The 26,050-nt window shown below is 36.7% G+C and overlaps 1 protein-coding gene across 8 annotated transcripts in view; it reads right to left on the bottom strand.

Moving 5' to 3' along the window:
* Positions 1 to 26,050, bottom strand: part of ANKS1B (ankyrin repeat and sterile alpha motif domain containing 1B) — a 450,932-nt gene that overhangs the window by 344,935 nt on the left and 79,947 nt on the right. For all 8 annotated transcript variants that reach the window (XM_050896179.1, XM_050896188.1, XM_050896196.1 and 5 more), the window contains 2 exons: positions 20,572 to 20,682; positions 17,317 to 17,492 (listed from right to left, as the gene is read on the bottom strand). In XM_050896179.1, the coding sequence (XP_050752136.1) occupies positions 17,317 to 17,492; positions 20,572 to 20,682 (287 nt within the window). The remainder of the gene's footprint in view (positions 1 to 17,316; positions 17,493 to 20,571; positions 20,683 to 26,050) is intronic.

Raw genomic sequence — 26,050 nt, 5'->3', positions numbered from 1 at the left:
AACTGTTAAAGATATAAAATAATAGGACCTATACTGTTTGTTATTGCGTCATAGTTCTGGACACTAATGTTAACTTTTCATTTATCTTGCAGTATATCACATATTAAGAAAATAAGCTTTTTGAAATGGAGCAGCAAAGATGAAATCCAGAAGGCAATCTCCTTCTGCTTATGGAAGGTAGGAAGCAACCAGACATTTGATAAGCTAAATGCTACCACTCAGTCTCGAACAATAAAGTCAGTAGGAGGTTTCTTCTGAAGAAATAATCTGTCAAACATAGGACCATGCAAATATTTCATATGATCCTAACCGCTGTGTTACAGAGGCGTGCCTCTACCTCTCTTTTGCCTGGCTCAAAGGATATGTAATTATGTCATGAAATACAAGTAAAAAAAATACAGTTCTATTGTCTAATATTCTAATTTTACATTATACTATGAACTAATAGAGAGGGTAACTGTTCCTGAATATCCTCTATAAATTAGGATGAGTAGGTTGTTCGCTGCTGCTGCTGTTCCCAGCAGCTGTGGCAGCCAAGCCAGGGACAGCAGAGCCAGGATAGTGTTCCTGTGCTCTCAGTGCTCCCCCTGCTGCTGCCCAGGCTGCTCCCAGGAGAAAATGCCTGATGGATGCAGAAGAGAAAAAAGCAGCATTTGGGCATGAAGCGTCACACCATCAGTTACTATTTTTCCACAGCAGGAGCCCTACATTAACCAAATGTACCCTTCTGGGATTCAGTAAGTATCCTGACAAGAAGGAGCCTCATTTACAAGACATATGCTACATCTTAGAAACAAACAACAGTGAAATGTTTCAGTGACCTGGGCACACCCTTCCCACATCCCCCAAGGTGGCCTTCTCCCTGTTTGGTGCTTTTCCATTTCCCATCCTCATTATCTTGCCCTTCACCTTACACTGCATGTCTGCAGCCATTCTTTCACAAATATGTTCCTAGTTTACATTTCATTCATCATTTCATTCACTATGAGTCTGATTAGAGTTTGATTGCACCTCCTGTATTCAGCAAGGGAATACCAGGAGAACAAGGATAGCCTTGTACCTAAAGCAGCTGAATGTTGGAGAAGTGTACTCTGTACCTGCCTCTGCCATAATCCCTGTGGGATCCTGGGCGTATCATTTAAACTTCTCCAAGACAGTCACTAAGTTTGTGTTCCTTATTTGCTGGCTATACTGAAATTGTGAAGGCAAGTTTGCAGAAGTGCCAGGCTACATGAGGAATCAGCAGGAGATATTTTGTGAGCATTTTCAGTGGTATGAGAGACTAAGTGCTCTGAAAATCCAAGCTCTAGCAGTCCCAGACAGGGAGAACCTTGACGTCTACACCACTGCACATCAGCCAAGCTGCATGTGATAGTATTTTCTGACTGGGGCTCCGTAAAAAAAAAATAAAAAAAAATTGTCTGAAGCGGTCAAATGCTTTGAACTCAAGAACAGTAATGTCTGAACCTGGGAAGAAATTCCTGTAACTTGAAGTCAGCAGAGTCAGGGTAATTGACTATATGTAACAACAGTAAAATGTATTAACTTTAGGCAAACATGATTAATTCACATACGTGATGAAAAGTACATGAATGTGTAGTTACTGCCCCTCAGTGGGCAAGTGCTATTGACACCTATCATGATGAGCACCCTAGAAATTAATCATTCTGCCTTCAGAGCAGGATCTGAGAGTATGCAGCAAATACACCCTGGAACTAGATGGCAAGTACAATGCACACTGAATGAGGTCAAGATTATAAGTAAAAATGCGATTATAAAATGAATGAGTACCTCTGAACGTGTATTCAATGCAGGGCCATACATTTCAAATTTTTTAATTCATCCTTGCATGTAACATAAATAATGACAGTTAAGACAATTCTGAATCTTTGCACTACTGTCATAAAAGGATGCATACATATATAGGATACGACAAAAATTTTAGGATTTAAAAACCTAACAAGCTATTGATTAATCAGAAAATATCAGGCATAAACTAAAAAAAAAAAAGATACCTTTTCTTCCATTGATAAAGGAATTAGTATTTTTCAAGACTTGAGATAGCTTTTCATTTGCTAAAAAATAACCATAAAAGAAAAAATGGCCCATCAACAGACTGTCATTTATTAATAAAAAGGTTGATCTTGGCTAATTGATTTTTCACTAAACATGAAAGCTTTTGAACTGAGTGTGGAAATCTTCACATGAAGAGTATTTCATATATATATAAAAGCCACTACTAGGACACTTACATTTAGTGATCTGGTATTTTGTGTATATATCTTAAGCGCAAAGCAAAAGACATCTCAATGTATTTCAGTAAGAATCTTCACTCTTTTCTAACTCCTGTTTGATTTTGCCATGTGGATGAAGATTTTCAAATGACAGAAAATTCAAGAATTCAATAAATCTAAAAATTACAGAGAATGGAACACTAAGTGCTTTTAGTAATTATAATTTAACCATAATAAGAAGGTATTTGTCAAGAATGATGTAGTAGATGGAGCCTATAGAATTTTCATTTTTAAGTATCTTGGGAAGCATACACTGCATTTGCTTTTCAGTGTGAAATTAATGGGATGAAGTATTAGCTGCTTGAAGCTGCAATATGCACTGTCCTGATTCAAAAAAGCACTTAAAACATCATTCTTTTTAACTAGTTTGACCTGTTTGAAAGCTAAGCATTGAATATGAGCTATTTGTTTAATCTATGGATTAAACTAATTTCTGGATTGTTTAATCTGTGGATTAAACTAGTTGTCTTTAACGCACGGAAATATAGGCACTTCCACAACTTATTTACTCCATCCTAATACCTGTGTTTGGGACAGGATTGAATTGCCTTCCAAATTAATTTCTCCCGCTTAACATTAGGTAAAATAAAGTGAACCTGTGTTTTAAGCACTTGTCTAACTTTGAGCATGTACCTAACACTCATAAATCAGACTATTTGCACACTGAGTATCAATTTCAAATGCTTAACATCAAAGCACTTCAAGTGCTTTGCTTGACCAAGGACAAAGAACTTAGCACACTGAAGCATAAAGCCCCAAGACAGAGTTCAACCCAGCAAGCCACGTAGACTGCAAGGACACTCTATGCTACAGAAATGTATTTCTAGGGATGCCTTTCCATCCCACAGGCATAGTAGATTTGACCTAAGTTGGTATGTAGGAAGGGTGTACACAAATGTTAGGCTGTGTAAAAATGCAGGCATTTGGTAACTTTTTTTTTGAGTCTTGAAGTTTAAGCACATGAATAGTTCCAATTAAGTTAATAGGATTTCTCATGTTAATGACAGGCTTATGTGTCTCCCTGAATCAATACGCACATGACTCATTCCAAAATGTGACTCACTGAAAAACTCATGTACCAGTTGAAAAAGAAGAGACTGATAATGAAAGGTATAGCAGCCTGCAGAAAAGCAAAATCAAGTGTTAATATTTTTAGAAATATTAAACGGAATTAAAAGCTTAAGCATATTTACCTTTGCATAAAGGAAAAAAACCGTAATTCAAAGTAAAGACCAGGATTTTTGGCTTTAAATGTCACAAAAAGAAAATACTGCTTGGAGAATAACTACAGAGGCATCCCTGTATTTAACATCCCTATACTATCTGAATGTTATCATATAACATTTGAAAAACTCAGTGCAATGTAATTGCAAAGCAAATCAGCTGTAAAACATGTATTTTTCTTTTTTTAAAGTTGTGAAAGAGAGGGTGGATAAGTGGGTGGCAGAATGATGAAACTTATAGAAAATACATTATTTGTCATGAAATAGAGCAGAAGGAACAGAAATTAAAGTAGGGGAAAAATCAGGTGGTAAGTGAGTAGGCAGAAGTCACCACTTTATTACTCCTCCAGTGCACAGTTTTTTATTTAGCATACATATTCTCAGTAGAAGTGTGTTACTGAAAATGCAGTTATTATTCCATTAAGTTGCTGCTGACTTAATGAAGGACATCATAAGAGAACAATCATACCTGAATAGACAAAGCCAATCTAAACCTCTATATACAGCACTGAGTTAGTCATCTGAAGATGAATGCTGGTTAAGAGTGGATAATCAAAAAGGCCTTGAAGAACGTTTGTACTAGATTATCTACAGATCCATCAGTAACAAATCACTAGTAGTTTGCCATATTGTCACCTAAGTGCTAAATATAATATAAAAACAATGCAGTAGAACAGCTGACAAGCAGTTGAAACATCTTGACAGGCTATAGAAGTTGAAGGCCTAACTGGAAAAGATCAGTCAAATACTAATCTACCTTCTGATCTCAGTAAAACACGCAAGAGCTTAGGCTCTTCTAGAGGTATTAGAAAAAAGGATCATACCCACCCACCCTGCAAGAGATGCAGAATACTATCAACTGGACAACAGCTTTCAATGCAGCCTGATTTACATGGCAGGTGGAAGCCTGATTTACACAGTAGATGGAAGTAGAATTCAAAGTCATCTTCACTAGGAAGACAAAGGTTTTGCTATGGCTGGTGGGAAAACCTGCCAGTGTGAAGCTCACATACTGCAAGCTGCTGCTTTTTCCTGTCTTATATAATTAAAACAGTGATTTCACCGCAGTCATCTCAATAACCAGTACTACCAGAAGATTTAGGACAGTGGTTGCTCTTCCTGTGTAAGCTTATCTGTACTGTTCTTTTTGCCTGTGGTAGACTCAACGCAGTATGTACAGATCTACCACAGTACAAGCACACCTTTATGCTGTTTTCCAAACATACTCCTATGTAGCTGAAGAGCTAATGCTTAAATTCTTTCTTCAGCCAGTCATCATATAGTGTCTTAAAGGTCCTGTAAAATACAGATAAACAAGTCAGTAACATGCCTTCATCTATAACTCCTGTGTAACACTATATTTCTTATGAAGTATCTATGGCTAAATAAGTGATCTGTTAAAATGATTGAGATTCCTTAAAGGAAACACCATTTTGGACAGAGACAAGGGCAAGGTAGTAAATATTCCAATACCCATAAGGAATCAAATATTAATGATTAAAAGAAAGACCAGCATAGAAATAAAACATTTCTACATTTTAACATTATTTTTGTCTAAGATGATTGACAGGCAGTGCTGAGGCTGCTTCTTTGCAGGCTGTGAACAGTTCATATTCCAGAGATATTGGGCAGAGCACCAATATCAACAGAAATAATAGCAGTAGTATTAATAGAAACTGCTCAATCTCAAATAACTAGTGAAGCAAATAAAATTGAAAAGCCTTTTCTGAGATTTTCCCTCATGGCACTAAACTGAAACTTATAATAAGTTCACGAAGGACAGATGCCAAGAGAAAGGAAAATAGATGATCAGAAATGGTATAAATCATTCAATTCTTACATCCCTCTGGAAAAGTAAAGAAACTGGTGTAAAAACAGATGCATGCATGGTCAAGTAACCCTGGTTTCTGCTTCTAATCTCAATTTAAAAACTCACACCACTGAACTCAGCCAAGGGTTTCAGTATATAGTGAAGTTACAGAAAAGCTAAGAGGTGCATTTATAGCACTGTTGATCTGTACTAATTCCATGGGCAAACATTTCTAACGCATAGCAAATATTAGGTGGTTGCCCCTTAACTCTGAATTACTCCTGATCTTATATTTTATAGATGTATAAGAATCTAGTCCGATATATTTTTCTGCTATTCATTTTCTACTTGCTGAGCTTATTCACAGGGACCGAAAAAATCTGCCAACAGAATGCAATGAAACTCTATGATGTCATGAGTGGTCAACAACTTCAAGTCTTAAGGACAAAAATACTTAATCTTTTTAATATGTCAACTATAAAATAAATGTGTTTCTTGCCATTAGGATAGAATAAAAATAAAATTAAGCAAGCAGTCCAAACAAGCTGCCCAATGTTCTAATTTCAGCTACTAAACAATTTTTGAAGAAAGCGTTCTTTTGTATTAGCTTACCATGGGTGGTCATTTTGCCCTGTGAAATATGGCGGAATATTTACCATTAGCATTACTTGTATACCTCTTACTAAGAAGCAACGAAGAAGGGAAACCGGTACTGCTGCCACTAAGACAGTACCTACTTATTGAACTTCAAAAGAATCATAGAATATGATATAGTGAAGCCATACATTTACACTTATCTCCACCCCTTAATGGATCCTCTAGGGGTTCACATAGCTCTGATGGATTAGTAGGCTCCATCTTCTGTTTACACCATAGGAATAAAACTATGCTGTTCCCCTCACTACAGAAAACAACTGAGAGACATACCCATATGGTTCTCACTCTTCTCATACATTTCCTGTCAGATGGCGATCATGAGGCTTTACTGTCAGTCCCAAGCTTAATAACTTTATTCTTATACTAATGAGTAGACATGAAATCAGTGTTGACTTTAGGTATATACAAAAGATATTTAAGATTTTTATTTTTTTTTCCCCTCTACTGTTTGTAGCCTGTTGTGTAGGTAGAACACTCTTATTCTAAGGTCACTACGTATTAAAAAACACAATCAAACCTGCATCGGTACCTGCTGACAACAGTGATAGAGTTCTAGAAATATTACAGAAATATCTACCTCTGTAACATGCAGAAACGGCAAAAGCTAAAACGTTCTAGAATGATGTATTCCTTGTTTAAGATTGCACGATAGAAAAGTGTACATTTTAAAGCATTCTTTCTCCTTCTTTCCTTATTAACTCAGTTATCTTTCCCCTAGGGTAAATATCTACATATGACTGTGAAAAATAATATCTCCCACATATTCAAGCTCAGGCTTTTTACAAACTATCAAAACTAATTTTTCAAGAGAGCAAAAACATGTTTTCAGAAATTAAAAGCTAATCGTACTTAAATGTTGGAGAAGTCCTTCATACTCCTTACAGGTCTCATACATTGTTACATACTCTATTGCTCAAATGTGATAAACCAAATAGACTACTAAAGTTTCACAAACATTTCTCAATCCATAATGTTAACACTGCCAATCTACTGGAGGGACATCTGGATCTTGATTAAGTTGCCTCTACACTGAGGTCCAGTGTCTATCTTTGGGCACCCTTCCTAGCCTCTAACTGCCACTCCAGAACACCATGACTTTCCAAGTCCTTTGTCACCTCTGCCAGCCCCATGTAGATGTCTCAGCTGCTGACCAGAACAGCACTAGATGCCTATGTTTAAGCAACTGACTTGAGGGCTTATGGTGGGATTCAGCTGCCAAACATAGGCATCCAGTGTCATTTTAGATACTACAGGGTAGCTGTTGACCCTTAATCGCTGCTCCTGAAGGCACGACTGAGCCCATGTTAGTCCCATGCAAAAGACACCTTGTGCATCCACAGTGACATGACATACTTAACGTTAAGGCAGCTGGATCCCGCCTTTGGAATTTCAGCACCCCTACCAGTGCTACTCTGATCAAATGGGAGAAAATGAATTTTAAGAGAACCAAGGAAGATCATGATGAAAAGAACTTTTTGTTCTCTTGTGAGGGAGAAGTTGAAAACCTGATTCTGGCTGGAACACTGGATAAAAGTCTGAGGAGAGGAGAAACCTGAGGGAAATGCAGGGCAGGAGTCCATGAGAGATTTTTGGCAGACCTCTAGGGAAGGTCAGGGCTTGAGGGAAACATCTCTGGTGACTGATATGCTAGTAATAGCAAAAGTCATCAGTCTTCCTGATGATTTGGTTTTGTAATAATATGACAAAGAGAGAGTTGAGGTTAATATTGCAAAATCACCTGTCTGGGTGGAAATCTCATGGTATTACCTTCTCTTTCTGTTCTTCCGAAGTGACTGAAATTCTCTCATAAGATCCCAAATGAAGTTGGAGATTGTAGCTTAAAAACGGACATCGTGTTGTACACTATTGCATACTCACAGGATGATGGACACTGATGGTATGGAAGAAATGGAAGAGACAAGTGTTCTGCTATGCAAGCCTAGCAACAGTGTCCACAATGGCATAGGCAGCTCAGGGATGTTAAAAAAAAAAAAAAAAAAAAAAGGCACAAATAGGAATGAAAAAGAAGGTTCTAAAGCACTGAATAACACACACAAAAAAAGATATTTAATTAAAGCAAATATACTTCATATTGGGTAGATGATCTCAAGATCAGTTCTGATAGAGTCCTCAGATCCTGGCTAATCCTGCTGAGATTAGTAGATTTCTTTGGTATTCATCTAAGTATAATGAAACAGAGGTTAGTCTTCAAATTACATTTGTGCTCAGTACTACAACATATGACAGTCTCCGAACTAAAATGGTCCTTGTGAAAAAATGCAAAAATCTACTGTGGTTGATTTAATAAAACATAGCTGTCCAACAGGACTCTTGAGTAGGTAAAATATTACTAATCATTTCCAGAGCACCCTGAATTTACCTACAGCTTTATAGCCATAAAGACAAACAAGCTCTTTGATCTGAAAAGCTTATAATTACTTTATACGGAAAAAATGTTACACCCATATCCGAGATCCTTATGTAAAAGAGATTTAGCTAAGATGAGAGAGTCCACAGCAGGGCAAGTGAAGTGGTTGGTAGCATGGCAAGATTTACATACGAAATAAACTTGAAAATGCTAGGATTACTTAGGAAAAAGAAAGCTTTAAAAAAGAACAAGCCTGCAGTATGGCAAGTTATGGAGGGTGTACACAAACTATTTGTTCTTTTGTACTGTCAGATTTTACTGTATAAGAATAAATGGAAGCATATACTCAGCAAATAAAAGAAAATGCCTGTACATACAGCACATGTTCTGCAAAACATAGTAATACAGGGTCATTGCGGTAAACAATGCGACAGATTGGAGCAAAAGGATTAGATACATTTAGGCTTCACCAGTGCAAGCTAAACACATAACAGCATTCAGAGAGATTCATTTGTCTGTAAGCTATTTTCCTGCAAGTATCTGATAGTCAAGGAATTTGCCACACACATACATAATTGGACAGACTGGTTAAATATTCCAGAAAACCATTCTAGTGGAAAAGGAGTAGGTACTTTTTAATGCAGATTAGATGAACTGGTGGCTTGGCCAGCACCTTGCGTAGTTATACTTTACTCCATGTAGTTTAAATCATACTAAGTGCTGTCATGTTTTGGGATTTTATATTCTTAAGTAAGTGCTGACTATGTCACAGGGTAAGTCTATGCAGCACACTGGAGGATTGTCTAGCAATACTTCTACCAGAAATCGCAGCAGCAGGGAGCTGCAGGCTAATTTAGTTGACTGTGAAGCATGCCACCAGGCAAATTATTCTGTGTAGAGTTCCACATGGCTGCTGTTAGGATCCCTCTAACACAGAAATCTTTACAACACTGTACTGAAGCATAGCATAACCTATAGATACAAAAAAATAACCTATTTTAATAACTATAGAACATAGGTTAGGAAAAGATACATTAAAAATGTCAGAACTTCCCTTGGCTAGGTAAACTACCTAACAGAAGGGACAAAAATTTGTACGAAGTTGGTACGTTTCCCTCTGCTTCTTTGTAATAAGCAGCTTATGTTTAAACAGAATTTAGAAATCATTTTTTAAAGTAGCTTATAGCAAGTATCTCATTCTATATTGACCAAGTAGATGCTTGGTACTGGATGTCACATTATAAATGTCTAGTGAAAAAAATAACAGCAACAACAGTTCTTCTCAGTGGGAAATACCACTGTGTGCATTAGAAACTGGGACTAACAGATGGTTTTTAGTTGGGTGGTAGCTTTTAAAAACAATTTTTAAAGTTATATAATCTTATCTTCAGAGAGTGGGTAGACCTTTGCAACAAGGGAATCTTAAACAGTAAGGTTTACATATCCTGGGAGAGATGGCCTTCATATTTTTACTTCCCACAGAAATAAGAATCAGTATATGCTTGCAAAATAGGATTCATAACTGAACTAGGTGTAAGAGTTAAGGAGCAACTTAAGACAAAATTCTTGCAATGTCAAAATTTGGCAATACATAAATTATCTATCATTATTATAAAAGCGGAATTACGTAAAGCAACAATATTCCAAACACTGACTCTCGGTACAATTCTTTTTTCTTTTTTTTTTTTTTTTAATACATCATAAATACCTGCAAAATACAGCAAAGCTGTATTATCAAATGCAATAAATGTTACTATATTAAATAATTTAAAATTTATCTGCTTCTCTCCATTGAGTCCCAAACAATCAGGCCTGATTGTCTTACTATTCCCTAATGAATAAGCAACCAAAACTGTTCTTGAATGTGTTTTTAATGTATCCTCATTAGTCAGCCATTGTATATACTTCTGACTTGCTCATCATCATTGTCATGCAGAATTTTGTCTCACTCTCTCAATAATGCCTATATGCAAGCATGTGATATTGTTAAAGGCTACCACGTTTGATCCAAGATAGTAATCATTTTACTCCAGCATATTTGGTCACTCTTAGCCATTACAATATTTCAGCTGAGCCATTATTTAGTTAAATGTTATGTTAAAAAAACCCCACCAAACAGTATTATTGAATAATGTTACTAAATTGTTTACCTCAATATTCTTCAACAAATCACAGTGATTATAACTTCGTAAAACAAAAAAAACTTTATATGCGTGCTTTTTATCAAAAATAATTCTTCTTTGCCTTAGAGAAAAAAAATGAATCAGAATAACGGACTTCTAATGGATCATGTATAAATTTTATTCACCTCATATATTCATTCTTAGCGATCTTCTTTCAAAAACACACAATTCTATGCTTTCAAATCTCCCCTTAGATATAAATCAAACATGATCATAGTTCTATTGCCTTTATATACCCTCATCTTCTTGATATTCTGACATAAGAGAGTAGAATCTTCTCTTTGAATATGTACCATCACTGTTTTCAACAATGTTAACATAAGATGTTTTTAAGTTTTTTTTTTTTTTTTTACTCTCTCTTAATGTACGTATCAACTTCCCTTTCTGGATGACAGAAGTAAGCAGAAATTGACATTTATATGCCTATGATGAAATCCAAATCTTTTTCCTGAGACTACACAGAACCTTTCTTCATGTTTAAATTCAAATTACTGCTGCCAGCCTTTATTATCTATTATATAACCACATTAAATTTAATCAGATATACTGCTGCCACTTCTGTGAAATCCCTCCGTAGTGCAGTCACTATAATCCTACATTTTTTTACTATCTTCTAAGCAAAAAAATTAGGGGCACCTCATAACTTAAGTTTCTCAGTATTTATTTCAGGTAATTAAGTAAAATCCTTTAGCATATACTCTGCTGCTAAGAGCATAAAAGCACTTTCTGGAACTGTGTCTTTAATCTAAACTGATGTCACATATCCAAAGACAGTAAGATATTGCATTTGCACTTGCAAATCAATAATGTAGTTAATGTATTATGCTTCTGAACACAATAGCATAAATGTAAAAGCGAACATTGCAAGCAACCACCTACTATACAAGATTAAAGGGACTGAAGAAAATACTTCAATTTGGAGCTTCAGTTTTATTAAGTGTATATGGCAGATTCTTATTATTTTAAAATTATAGTTCAAAACTTCTCATGACTGCTCAAAAAAAATGGAGAATAGTTATTGTTACTAAGTGAAAACAAAATGCTTTTCAAATTCATTCTTAAGTAAGGACTGGGATAAACTTTTGAACACAGAATATGATGAACCTCTTTTAAGAGTCAATTTTGAGAAAAAAATCATTAAAATAAAATATCAAGTTTATGAAAGGAAAAGATTGAGATGTATTGTATCCAATATGTACATCTTGCAAATATATATATACTCATAGACGCACATATGGAAGTGCAGAAGTTCTTAATACCCTATTTTTTGTTTTGCAATCACAGGCTGTCCAAAGCAAATAAAAAGTAACATATCATTCTCTAGTATCCACAGGAATTTTTTCTTACATGGACAAAAAGCCCATACTTCTCTTTTCTGATTTTAATTAAGAAACACAATAAGCAAATACATTGCAATAAATACAGCGTATTTCTGTTTTTAATATTACATTTAGAATAATTTGTTCTCGCATGAATACATACACAGGAACCTCAAACCTGACAAGAAATCTATAATGATGTTAGTACTCCAAGGACAGAGGAATCTAAAGTAAAGCAATTTACTTGCAGGAGCTCAGGAAGATTCCTCACAATATACACTTAGACATTCTTCTGTTCATTTTCCTGACACACTTAATTTTTCCAGATCCCTGCTTGGCAAGATATACCTATTTAAATTTTCTTACTTGCTCTTGAATTCACGCAGATTGTTTGAATACACACTTGATGTGTAACCTCTGTGTTATAATACAACTCTAAATTTAGCCCTGATATTTTAGTTTGTAGTTTAAATGTATGCCATTATGTTCAGTAAATTTTCCTCTTCTAAGAATTACAGGTGTTTGTTTTTAAGCCATTTGTACTATCAACCGCATTAAAAATGCATGATTTTAACGTAGCAATGAAAAAAAGTGGGAAAACTCTTATATAAGATGGCTGCTTTTGTTCTTGAAATTACTGAGCCAGACTGCCATCTATTGGAAAATAAATATTTTTAAATTATACTTTTTTTTTTAAAAAACTGAAACTACTATAAGTTATTGTCAAAAGCTGATTTTGCTAGCAATCATACTTAAGACAGCTTAGTTTTTTTAAAAGGAAACACCTAAGTTAACTAAACTGTGATACATCAAGGGGTTTTTTGCACCTTTTTTCCACCTCATGCTTTCTGGAACATGTTTTGAAGCCCAGCTCCTTTTCTGACTTGCTGAACAATCAAATCCTAGTTATTTGGAGTGAAAGTTTTGTATTTAGCAAACATAGAAAAACTGTAATATGTCAGCACTGAACAATACACAAGGACAAAGCTTTCCCAGCTCACCTGTGCAGCAGCTAACAGGGCTTTCCACGTCTTTGCATATACAGGGGAACTAAAGAGCATATTCAAGTCACAATGATCAAAACGGGAAAAAAAAGAAAAAGGCAGACAGGAACTGGGAGTAAAAAAAAAAAAAAAAAAAAAAAATCTATAAATCCACCATCAACCCCATCCAGTGTACAAGCCTTTGAGAAAAACAGCAATTCCAACTAAAACGATGCCTAGGTGTATAAATGCCTTTTTGGAGCTCTCTCTGAAGTAGCATAACCACCCACATTTCCAGTTGTAAAATTATGTTCAATCTGGCCTTTAATTTTGTGGAGACAATGAACAGAGGGTTGTTGTCTGATATCTCATAATATACGTGTTTTAATGACTGGTGAAGACAGACTAGGAAACATGGAATTAATATTTTACATGACAGCACATCAGAAGTACATTGAAACACAGCCAGAGTTGCAAAATCAAGCACTGATACTATAAAGTTTCCAGTGTAGCTTTAACTTGACCTTCTTTAGTTTATTCTTTATAACATACTCTTCAAATAAAAGAGCATGTTAACTTATTCTCATCTGACTTTGTGCTATTCAGCAAACAAGAATTCACAGGTTTTACCCTCTTCATTAATTGCTCTCCTCATTCAGGAAGCTAACACAGTCTGCTTTTCCAGAACCCAAAAGTTTTCCCAGTTTCCCCTTCAGCTTTTGGAATGGAAGTGCCCTGTGGGGACATTTTTACTCATCTCCAGATCTGCCCCTATTCACATCTACAATGTGGTGTCTACTCTTATTCTCCTCACTTTTACTTAGTGCTCCATTGTACCCTCCCCTTCCCAGATGTTCATGCCTTCCAGTCCTCAAGATCCTGCCCTTCAATTTTCCTATTCAGCTCTTCCATGTCCTGAGGAAACTTAAGAGTCAACACAGAGCTGACTAGTAATTTGGAACTAAGGTGACTAAACCCAAAATTTTCATCCAGAAAGCTTTTTTTCAGTTTCACCTAACCTCAGAGTTGTGCAAACTCTGCTTCCTATTTGACTTCAAAATACTGTAAGCACATAAACCTCAGGTTTTTTAATGCCTTATGTCACACGTCACACACCTGGTCAACAGAAACATATTATGTAATAAAATGTGTAGTGTTTTCAATGCAAAATTTGATGAAAAGAAGGAAGTCCCTTAGTCCAAACGTACCAGAACGACTTGCTACGCGGTTGGATGACTAATTGTCCAATAACCCAGCAAATGGAAGAATGGATTCAATTCTGTCCTTGACCTAAGAGAGTTCCAACCCACAACTTTGTCAAAAGAAGATGTAATATTCTACAGGTGCTGTATCACTGAGCAACAAACAATGCAAGAGGCCAGAAAAGGAACAGAATTTGCTAGTGAATAGGGAGTCCTAAGTCCTGCTCTCAGGATTGCACTGGTATTTTTCCAGTGGTTGTAAAATCCAGAAAGAACACTGGAGGGGATCAACAGGCTGATGCTCAGACCTTTTATTTGGGAGACTATAAAAGTGATGTTAAAACCCACCCTTATGCCATAGAGAGAACTGAACGCCACTCTTCCACTTTCCAGATGAAGCCTTTTACTATCAAGTTACTGCATTAAAAAGCAGGCAGCCCCACTACCCTTACACTAAACAAAAACAGTGAGCCCTGCTCTTTCAAATAAAAGAGGCTGGCACTTAGATTCAGGAGAGAATTCCAGGCTGCGGATGCTAGATAAACAGACACTCCTTTCTGCAGTCCTGAATCAACCTAAACCTTATTTAGCCAGAGCAGTACCACAGGTGATTTGGCCCTCTTCAAAAGAACCAGTTGTTCAAAAAATGCTTTGACATACACTCTGCCTCCTGATGCTCTCTCTTTCACATGCCCACGCTATCCTCAGGAGGTGGCTCCTGATGCTCCTTGCTCCAACTTATTAAGTTTTTGACCCACAAGCTACTATTCCAAACAGAAATTCCCCAGTCTTGGCCTCCTATTTCTCTGAACAATAGCATGATGCAAAAAATGCAGATGTCTTCTAGCAGCCAGTTCCTTTGCAGAATCTCCCTAAGGGTCATGAAGTGTCATGACTTGGGTTTTGGAGCCTGTTCAGATCACTGGACTACAGGAGAAGTTCAAAAGTCTGCACCAGTCATTGTCTCTGGAACCAACATTTGTCCAGGAAATGGCATCATCTGACACATTACCAACAGGGACCTGACTTCTACACCTCTTCAGAGCTGATGCTGGCACAGTCAGCAATGAAAATTAGGGCAAAACCTGCTGATTTGAACCTGAAGTAACTGCTCGCTTGCAGAGGCACACCAGGTGCAGTTCTCAACCCTGTGCTAGAGCTGGTAACAGAAAAAGACAACACTCAGTCCCGCAAGCAGTAAGAGTCCGTGCTCCAGTGTTACCACACTCCTGTGCTGCCCCTGCTTCCATAGAGTCTTGGCATGTGCAGCAGCAACGAATGCAGACAATAGAAGATTCCACTTACCCTACTGAGATTTTTACGGAAGCTTCCCAGGGAGGAGAAAACTGAAGTCAGAAGAAGCTGCAAGAATCTTTCTCTTCTTTAACACATAACCAAGGAATCTATTTCTGACTCTCCATATCTATATATGTCTCCATTTCTCTCTATATCTCCATGTTCTTATACATAAATGTTCATTTAACTTTCTTCAGTCATCACCCTACTGTCACACTTCTTCCACCACCATGCTTGCTGGTCCTGCTCCCAGAGTAGTTTGGCAGCATTCACCTTTGCACCCATTTTCAGAGCTAAACATATCTCTTCATTTTAGCGTTTCTTCCTGATTACTCTTTGATGGCTCCTTACAGCACATGTGGGTTTTCATATCACCCATGCACTATGCAGGGAGCCTACGCACTGAGGGAAGGCAGCACCTCCCTAAAACTAAAAGACAGTGTGTCAAAACTAGGAGCAACTTCCTTTTTTTTTATGCAAGGCAGCCAGGTAGCGACTGAACAGACTGAGTGACCTTAAAATACTTTAAAAAATGAAATGGATGTTTTAGATCAAACAGGAAAATCCCACATCACAGCAAAGAGTCATCTCCATATAGGCCTGTATAGTTGGGTTTAATCTAGGGGAAAACGTGCTCTGCCCTCCATCCTGACTTCATGTTGGGAGCGTGTACCCATCATCTAGTTTTCTTTGAAAGAAAAGCTGGGTGCACTAGTAGGAGAGTGCCACAACATGCTCTAAAGAGTCCCCATTTTTGAAGATTTGTTTTCACATCTAGTTCAATATACAAATAGATGAAATCTCAGAAAATGTATTGCCTAATTTAACTTTGTATTTGCCTGCTGCATGTAAATTACAGATTTAGTGTCTGAATACTTCCTATTCACACTGTATTTCATTTAGGTCTGTAAAAATTTCAGTCTGAGTAGACAGAATTATATGGATTACATTTTCTGCAAAACAGCAGCTGAGCAGATTTAAATAGCAGTTAGCACCTAAATACAGAGAGACTCTAGAAAGATGTATAAAAACGCTTAAATGGGATCAGTACCTTGTTCAGACTGACTTCAATATGGGTTATGTATCTAATCATTCAAATATCTAGAAGGGCTTTACAAAAGTATCTACTACCTTTCAGGGCAGCTAACCATCTTTGTAAATTTCATTCTGTCTACATATATTGTAATAAATCCTCTGGAACATAAAAGTCCTTAACTTGCCATGTTTTTCCCCACATATGAGAGCATAATTTTTCTTAACTTATGAACAACATTAACTGAAATTTAGCACTTAGCATTTTTCCCTCTGTTCTGTGCTTTATTCCCTGGGCAATCCCATTTACTTTACTTATTGAGGAAGAGAATTCAATTTAAAAAAAAAAAAAAAAAAAAAAGCCTTGTTACACTGGAAAGAAAAAAACGAATCCTAGAGCACTTTATTCACAGGATTAGTAGTAATGAAGTCATATTTTCCACTGTAGTTGGAAATCACTGAAGTATCACAACCACAACAATTTCAGAATTAGAGACTCAGTCTTTAATACCATTAGGTTACTGGGAAAGCTATATAGTAACAAAATGTATAAGAATTGTAACTGAAGGTGCTTAGCTCCTTTTCAGGGCCACTTCTGATCTGATTCTGCAAGCATTTAGACTTCAGTATAGTACCGAGCATACTGATTTCAACTGATTTCTCAAAAACCCTTCCCTGCACTCCCCATGCTCAAAAGAACAACTAACCTGAACTTTTGGTCATATTAGTGGTGCCATAAAAAGCCATTCTGAGGTGTGGTAAGCAATATCTTCGTAAAATAAGGGGAACATTAAATTCTAAATCTGTAAGGGGCACATGCTATATTATTTTTTTCTATTATAATGTTAGACTTGTACTATTCTCACTCTTGTACTCTTTCTTTCTTGAATGTGCCATAAATAAAGCAGGTATAACTGAATATATTGTCTTTGTATCCCATCTTACTTACTACATTAAGCTTGGTTTGGCTTCCACTGGTCATAAGTTCTTCCTCTGATAGTTTACTAAAATTGTCCAGATAATGGTCTGATATTGTATGAGACAGATCTTCAAAAGAGTATTCCTTTTCTTGGCACAATTTGATTTCATCTAAGAGCTTTGATAATTCTCCAGTCACAGCTTCACCTTTAAAAACAGACACACCATTAGTCAATAATTAGAATACCAGGGTAATTTATGCCTAAAAAGGAAATGTACATTCTTTAAATTTTATTGAATATCTGTTATAGTCCATGCCTTATCATCTAAACAGTGATCTTCATGCACAACTCTCCCCTCAAAAATAATGGCATCTCATTCCAGAATGGGAATCACTGGAGGTAATCTACATACTTCCGCATTCCCCTATACCTTGCATTTAATTAGGATGAATTACAATATATACTTACCCTTTCTCTGTTTTCTAATCCTGAAAATTGGCTAGAAACAGGAACTATCCAAGAATGTAAAATTAATCAAGGGAAGGAAAGTTTCTACAAACATATCAAATCATTGTCCCATACTCTGCATCGGGTTCATGTTTGCTGCTGTGATCAATTAATACACTACATAGGTTCCATAAACTGTTAGTAGGTTGGAACTGAGTTTCCAAGAATGCACATCTGTCCCATTAAAGTAGCTATGTTTTATAAACAATTCTTGCTCACCTTCCCAGGATTAAATGGAATGGTGGAAGGATACACTGGGCAAAACCCACAAGTTTAAAACATGCCTCCCTACAGCAGTCTCAGAAACCCATGTTTAGTGCATTCTGCATTGTGTTTCATGTTTTCTCCTCAATCTATCAGATATCTTTAGTTAAGCAATCTACCAGAATAGTAAGACAATGGGCTTTATATGTCTATACTAACTGAGGGCCACTATTAGAAATACTGGTATTTCTAATAGAATCACATTAAGTGCTAACTTTTCTGCAAATAGCCCACTGGCAGCAGCAAGACCTCCACAGAGTAAAGAGCTACTTGTTATGAACAACTGCATTATGTTCTGATAATCTATTGCATACATGTTACACAGCTACCTTCAGTAAGACCAATGAAAATATGAGTGAAAACCAAGTCTTTTCAGGGGCAAATAAGAAACCCTTTCTCTTGACTAGGTTTACAAGAGTCATATTGTTGGAAACTACAGTCCTTAGACTTGATAAAATACAAAGATAATTACATTTTACTCCATCTTTGGGAATAAAATGCTGAAAAGGAAAAGCAGAGTGAGCACATTAAGCTCAACATACATACAACACAGATATGTACATTCATGTAACTAAAGAAGCCCCACATAAGATTATATCTGCTTGGTCTAGGGCTCTTTTTGCATCATTTTTCTTCATAGTCACTGTTTGTTATGCTAGGTAAACATAAATATTCTAAAATATTTTTTAAACTACAACTATGGCCAATTATGACTGAAATTTTCAGAGCCAAGAACAGAAGTTGTTAATTAAAAGCATCTAATTGCCTTTTAATATCTAAGTAACAGAAATTTTGCGTTCAAAACTCTTGTAACTCTTAGTCAATGGTAACTTTGCACAAAACTTGTAAATTAAACAAACATATAATCAGGTTTATTTATATTCTGCTTTTTAATTAGAAAATTGAAATTATTCCAGATTAAATTGGAAGTAAAATACCTAAATATTAAGAACTATTCTAAAATCATAATACAGTGCCCTAAAAAGAAACAGGACTACTGTTTCCTACAGAATTATGTTCATGTCCTCAGTCCCATGTTCTCCCACATATGGCCTGCAATATTTCTTACTGGGCAAGAATGAATTTTGTGTGACAGAACTGAAACTGCAAGGGTGCTGACTGACCTGTGAGAAAGTGTACGCTAACTGGTTGGCTGATTGCTGCCAGAATGAATACATAAAAGACAAATTTTGCCTATTTCTTTCAGTGCAGGGACTAATGAAGGTCTCTCTCCTCTATCTAGCTACCTATTTTCATGAAAGTCACAGAAAGGTAATTGATAGTGCTATCCTCTTCCAAATTTGGTTTAAATTATTTGAAATTAGATTGTCAGAGAATGGCAGACAGATGGATGGGAAGCACAATCAAGTACAATTTCTTTCCTTTAGAATCAGATTACACAATAGACAAGCAAAAGCCAGCTAGCACGTTTTACAGTATTTATACCTTGAAAGTGGAAACAAGGAATGTGAGATCATAACCGTATCGTTATGAAGTAAAACATATTTTAAAAATATTTACTACTTAATTTCAGGACAGACATTTCTATTGCATAGGGTAGTTGACTTCATGATTCTACTAATCTCAAAGGAACTATTTATCTTCATACACCATATGTCTGTTAAGTACCCCAATGGGAAACATGAATGGAACTAGAGCATTTGTTTACTGTCACTGTGAAGATCATAATCTGGCATGCAGCAGTAAGGTTAGTTTTCTCATGAATGAAAACTCTCCCTGTAAATGTGTTTTAAAACAAACAAAAAAAAAAAACCAAAACAACAAAAACACCCCACACACAACAAAAACAAAGAAGAGAGGCTTAGTTATTTGCCAGCATTGCATTACATTTACTTTGGATGATTACAGAAGGCAGAAGACAGGTTTGGTTCTACAAGAGGATGATTTTCATGGAAGAGCAGGATGACACCACACTCAGGAAATGCTCTATTCAAGTGGCTGTGGTGTGTAAAGGGTGAATCAGAACATAAGATGAAAGCATGTGCACACAACAGTGATAGTCACAGTATATGAAAGATATGTTACAAGATGAATGGAAGAGCAGTATACACATGATCTTCGAAAGAGGCATCCAAATGTAACACAATTGTAAGAGGTACTCACTGGGAAAGATAAAGTAAATTCAATCTTTAACGTGAATGCGAACAATGCCTGCAGAGTATTTCAACCTATCTAGTATCCTTTTGTTTTACTTGATTATGAAATGTGTAAGGTCAGATAAATTAAAAAGATTTAAGATCATATAATGTAATACATTGTAATCCATCAGTGACTTGTCCTTTCTGAGAATACAGGTTTTCGCTTCCCTATATGACATGGATTACAGTGTATGTAGTCAAGATAAGTAATTCATGGTGGAAAAAAGCTTCTCAATAACTTCCTTAATCTCTCTTTTTCATTTTATATGTTTGTATGAATGTGTTAGCAATATAATTTTAATATTAAAGAGAAGTTCAGTACAGCTTCTGTATTCACAGAGTACATGCATTTACTTTTAGCCTTTGGAGACGGAGGAACTTCTGGGGACAAAATGCAAGACTGATGTTCTGCGCATTCCAGTGGGCGTTCCTCTGAAATACTTGCATTTCCTGTTTCCATATATTCTGCAATTTAAAGATACACATACACTTAAACTCCTGAATTAAGGGGGTTTATTCCAATCAAAAGTATATTTGCTACTTCATTTTTCATTAAAGCCTTTCCAATTTTTCATATTACAACCTTGTAATTATTCATAAACACTGCTGCAAGGTAATCATTTATTGAAAGTATTATAAAACACTATAATGGCCAGTTCTTTAACCTGCTGAAACCGTTACAGATATCTCATTGTAGGAGTAATGAGTTGTGACAATCCCTGTGTTTTTCCTGTCTCCTTGAAATATCTGTGTAACTGTTCCATTATATTATTACTGTTGAAAGAGCCTTCTTTTGTTCTAAATTTGTGAAGAGTTTTTAGTCAAGATATTCAGGATGTTCACAATAAGTAGATATATTGATACTGTTAAGAAAACTAAATATTCTGCTTGCAGCACAGAGATAGCACATGAGAAAAAAAGAATGCAATCTCAAAAATTTGGTTAAAACTAGCAGTCTAAAAAGCAGTGTTCTAAAATTTCTGTGCTTTTCCTCCTTAAAGCTTCCCTTGTCCCACCTTCATGACGATGTTTATAAAAAGAGAAAAACTTGGAATGACGAACATGCTAAACTTCAATTTCATTACTATTATTTTTGTGTAAATATATACATTATTTTCATGTGCTTTTGTACACAGGCTAGCTCAATGGAACATCAAGACCTTAATGAATGTTATTGTAGGACAAATATTAAATAATAAATTAGAAATTAATTTATGCAATAGTGGCACTTTTTTCCCAGCAGAGTGACTGGTTCTCAGTTCAGGTAGTTATTCTGCATCTGCATTTTCTTGATTTTTCCAAAAGCTGCTTAAACAAGTTCTTTCTGATACCAGATAGTAACAGAACTACATGCTGCAACACACACAAAAGCAAACTACAATAACTGCTTTCATCAATATCACACTGAAGGACTAAAGAGTTTCTGGGAAGTGAAATCTCCCTGATTTAATTTCTACAGTCTACAACGCACTTGTTATTTAATCAGGAATAACAGCAAGCTAAACAAATCCCAAACCCCAAATACAATCTGTGATAAAATAGACATCTGAGAAAATTAAATTGGAAATGGCAGAGAACAGCATGCAGTTTCAGAATGCTTTGCAGGTTGTTTTTTTTTAAAGAACGTATGATTTGAAAATGTCATATATTAAGTTTGATGGCTAGCAATGGTCCCCTGGATAATCTGTCATACATTTCTTCATAGGAAAATGGGCACTTCTATTTTTTTTGTGTAGTGCTGAAAGCAAAGAAGCAAAGATAAGCTGTAAGAGACCATGAGAAAACCAGCAGCATAACAAAATGCTCTGGAATGTTTTCCAGCTCTGTCAGCTATATTATTTGTCAAGTTAATGTGCAAGATGGAGGAGAAATAAAAAGGAAGCTAGTCCCAAAGAAAAATAAAAGGAAAAAAGGAATTCATGCCTGAAAATATTATCTTGATAATTGTGCAACTGTCCAAAAGCAAATCTAAAATTAAGTTCTACCAGGTGGGAGTGTTAAAATTATTGGATCAATACAGATATTATTAGGAAAGGAAACGCAGGGGAGATCATGAAGGACTTTAACCTTGCTGTCCAATATTCATATAAGACCGTGGTTTTAAAGTAATACTCTATTTTTATTCTTTGTCAGGCCCCACTTTCAGACCAATGCACTTACCTGCTGAAGGCTAGTTCTGAGGGGGAAATCCCAAGTTCAATATAAGTCTCATAAATGCTTACATTAAAAACTGCAGAGTTCCTTCCAGAAAACCTCTACAAAAGGCTCAGCACAAGGTATGGTGTAGAGGTTTAGAATGGGCCAGCAGCGTGCCATCCTTGTAAGAGTGCAACCCATAAAAATTTGGACTTCTAACTTGGTTTTATACTATAGAAAATTCTATCGGGTATGTACGAGACATAAAGACACGGACTCAGTCGTGACAGGCTTATAGTCCAGGTAAATGTATACTTACCCATAATATTATCAAAGAAACACACAAAACAGGTGGTCTATGTCAAGAGCCAAAGACAAAGTACACACAAGCAGTGGATGCTTCCACCAGCAACCAAATTCTATTCACCTGCAGCTGGCTAGAAATTAATCTTCAAAGCCTGCCCAAACTTATTGAAAAAGATGATACTGCTACCATCATCTGCTCTGACTATGGTGTACTTGAGAGAGATTGCTCTGGATTCTATCACTTTCCTCAAAAAAAAGAAAGGTAATTCAGAACAAAGCCAAGCTTAGTCAATTTACCACTTAATGACCAGAACAGTTTCCCCAGCTGTGGTCTCACAGTGTTTAGAGAAAAGCCCGTCATCCTTATGACAGGGGAAGAGTAAAGGCTGTTTGGGACATGACCTGTCAGATTCATAACGCTTCCTTCGCCAGCTTACTGTCATCCTGTTCCATGTTTCAGAGACAGCCGGCATGACTACTGTTAATACACGCTTCAGAGATGTTTCCTCACTGTACAGCTTTGGGAAGAATGGAGTATTTTACTTCTGTTGACTCAAACAGCAGACTACAGTTCAGTGACGATTAATACTAAGAATCTCAAAAACTTTGCCTGCTTAGTAGCATTCTTTTCTACAGTTATCTGATTTTAACATTGCCCCACTCAATCTAAATAGGGCCCTGTGCACAAAAAGTAATAGCATAAAAGTGGTCACACAGCAGTGGAAATAAGAGCAGTGGGGAATATGAACCCAGGAAGGTAACAAGCACTGGAGAGTTCAAACAGCTGGAACTCCAGCCTTCTCAGTTTCTGTAACACCAGTTAACGCCAAAGCCAAGCAGAAGGGAAAGTATTAACACTTAAGCAGGGAAACACAGCTGCCTCTCTGCAGAGCGGTCAGAGACAGGAAAGTCAGCCATGAAGAGAACACGGCCCAGGTCAGCTGGAGCTGCTGCTGAACTTCCAGGGGCAGTAAAAGCTCAGGCTCTAGAGCACAGCTTGCTTCAACTTCAGCTCCTCTAGGTCCTAATTCCTCAGTGAGGTGAGAGGGTCAAGATTTTTGCTTTATTTATAAACCTTGGCTTTTAGAGTAATGGCTACATTAGCCTCAGAGAACTTTTTACTTTTCCTTTTAATGGAAAAAAGAACCCAAACAACTTTTTTTTTTTTTTTTTTTTTTAAGTAAGTATGAGCTCCTTTCCCTTTTGTTTTTAGAGCCTACTTCAGCCATGCCATGGGGCGGATTCACATAGAGTTCCTCCCTAGAGTGACTTCCCCTAAAAGAGACCAAAAGGCTTTTTAAACTCTAAAAAAGCCAAATTTGATTAGAATAAAAATATGAACACTCACCTTTTCAAACAGAAGACTCTCCAAGTAACTAGATCGGAGGAATAAAACTGAATTAGAAACCACTCCCCTCCACAGCCGATATCCCTGCAGGGAGATCCTTACTCCTCCCTCACTCTGTGTCTTCCTGAAGGGCAGCAATCTTCAGAGCACCCTCCTGCCCTCCCCAGGGCTCTCCCAAAACCTGGCTGAGGATCCTGCAGCTCCATTGAGCCCTGCCCCAGCCCACGAGCTCTCTAAAAGCTCCACCCAAAACAGCTCACTTGCTCCCCTGGGAAGGAGCCCATCTGAGGCTTCATGAACCAATTCCTCTTCTCTTTACAGCAGCAGCAGCAGCAGCAGCAGTTACAGAAAACCCACTGGTAACTGCTACCGTCAGGTGTGCTAAAGTGACAGACTTGAGCTGAGATGGAGGCTAGGCTGACTTCAGTCTCCTAAATTTCAGAGGACAATTCTGAATGACTCAAGTTTAACTTAATCCCAGGTGAAACCTGAAATCAGTGGATGTTTAAGTTATAGGCACATAAGGAGACTTTTGTGCACGTGTTCAGGAAAGATAAATAGAAACAAGCACTCAAGTACTGCTATGATCCTGAGATAGGTGTGGGAGCAGCTAAACTTTCAGTCTCCAAAACAACAGCAGTTAAATTAATTCATAAACATAGTTAATACTCTACAGCTTTTGCACAATAGCCTATAAAAGGAGCTGAGAAGTCCTCAGAGAAAAACAACAAAGGGGGATTGAGATCCCAGTTCCTTTCATCCCACACAGCTGTAATTAAATCCTTGACTGGAAACCTATTCCATCCTTCCAGTGAGGTTGGCCTCCTGCACTCAAGGGAATGGAAGATCTACTTGTACACAGAAAGAGCAGGAGAGAAAGAGAAAGTGAGAATACACATAATAAAGCCAGTGCTAATGACACCAAAGCTATTTAAGCAGAGGGGAGAAGAAAGGAGTCCTGGTTCTGCAGCTGCTTATGCATTTTCCATTTATGAATAATTCGGTAACGTACAAACAATGTTAGGTTCTTAAGTACCTTCAGCAGAAGAGAGAGGAAACAGCTTTCCATTACATCTCCCTCCATACTGTCTATGCAGCAGAGCTTACTGTGCCTTCCCGGGGCTCGTGTCATCTTTCATCTGCTTATCTACTATCTCCTTTTTTTCATAATAACAAGAATTCTGCTTCCACAAATAGTAAAAGAGCAAGATTCTAACAGAGAGCATAGTGGGATGTGGAGAAAGAGTTGAAAGATGGTATAGCATGCACCTGCGTCACATTCACATGTGCTAAAACTAAAACACAGCTGGTCGGTTTAATTTTAGGCCTGCTAGCCTTGGCAACATCCCTTTTATCTTCAATGCCTAATTATAAGCCCTAAATGCCAATACTGTTAACTGCTTCCGCACTGAATGCTGTTGTTTCACTTCATCGATGAAATGCATCCATTAGACTGGCCTTACTTGGCACAGTATTCTAATTCTCCACTCTTTGAGTACATAATGCCTAAACAGCTATTCCTTCATTAACACATAAACAATCTCAACTGTAATATGTATTTTTAATTGAGTTCAATGCAACTCAGACCTGAGCAAGATACAGAAAATGATGGGACATATATGAAAGAAAAAGAATTAAAACTTGAACTGTCATTTTTAATAATTCCATCTATAATTAACAGGCAGTAAAAAATCATTCAGGTGGTGTATAGGTTCCTCAGCCTTTTTCACGTTGCTCTTTAAAGTGATTTTTTTAATTTATTTTCCTTCTATCAGATAATGCGCCAAAATCTCCAAAAAGACGGCAGACTTTGCAAACACACAAAAAAATATTTTTGCAGAAACTTCAATTACTATTTTCTCAGGATAGTGAGAAAAAATGTAAAGATCACAAAAACACTGGGATCACTTCTAAAACCTTACTGGCAAAAGGTTTTGTTTCTTTTTAACCTATAATCTGTAAAAAGCAGTTTTGTAAATATTCTTAAAAAAAGGGAGAACACCAATAGAAACTTCTATCCACAATTCTTAAATTCTGGAGGCC

This window comes from Gymnogyps californianus, chromosome 1 (genome assembly GCF_018139145.2).
Source record: "Gymnogyps californianus isolate 813 chromosome 1, ASM1813914v2, whole genome shotgun sequence".
Lineage (NCBI taxonomy): Eukaryota > Metazoa > Chordata > Aves > Accipitriformes > Cathartidae > Gymnogyps > Gymnogyps californianus.
The sequence above is the reverse complement of the archived record's forward strand: the minus strand, read 5'-3'. Positions and strand labels throughout refer to the sequence as shown.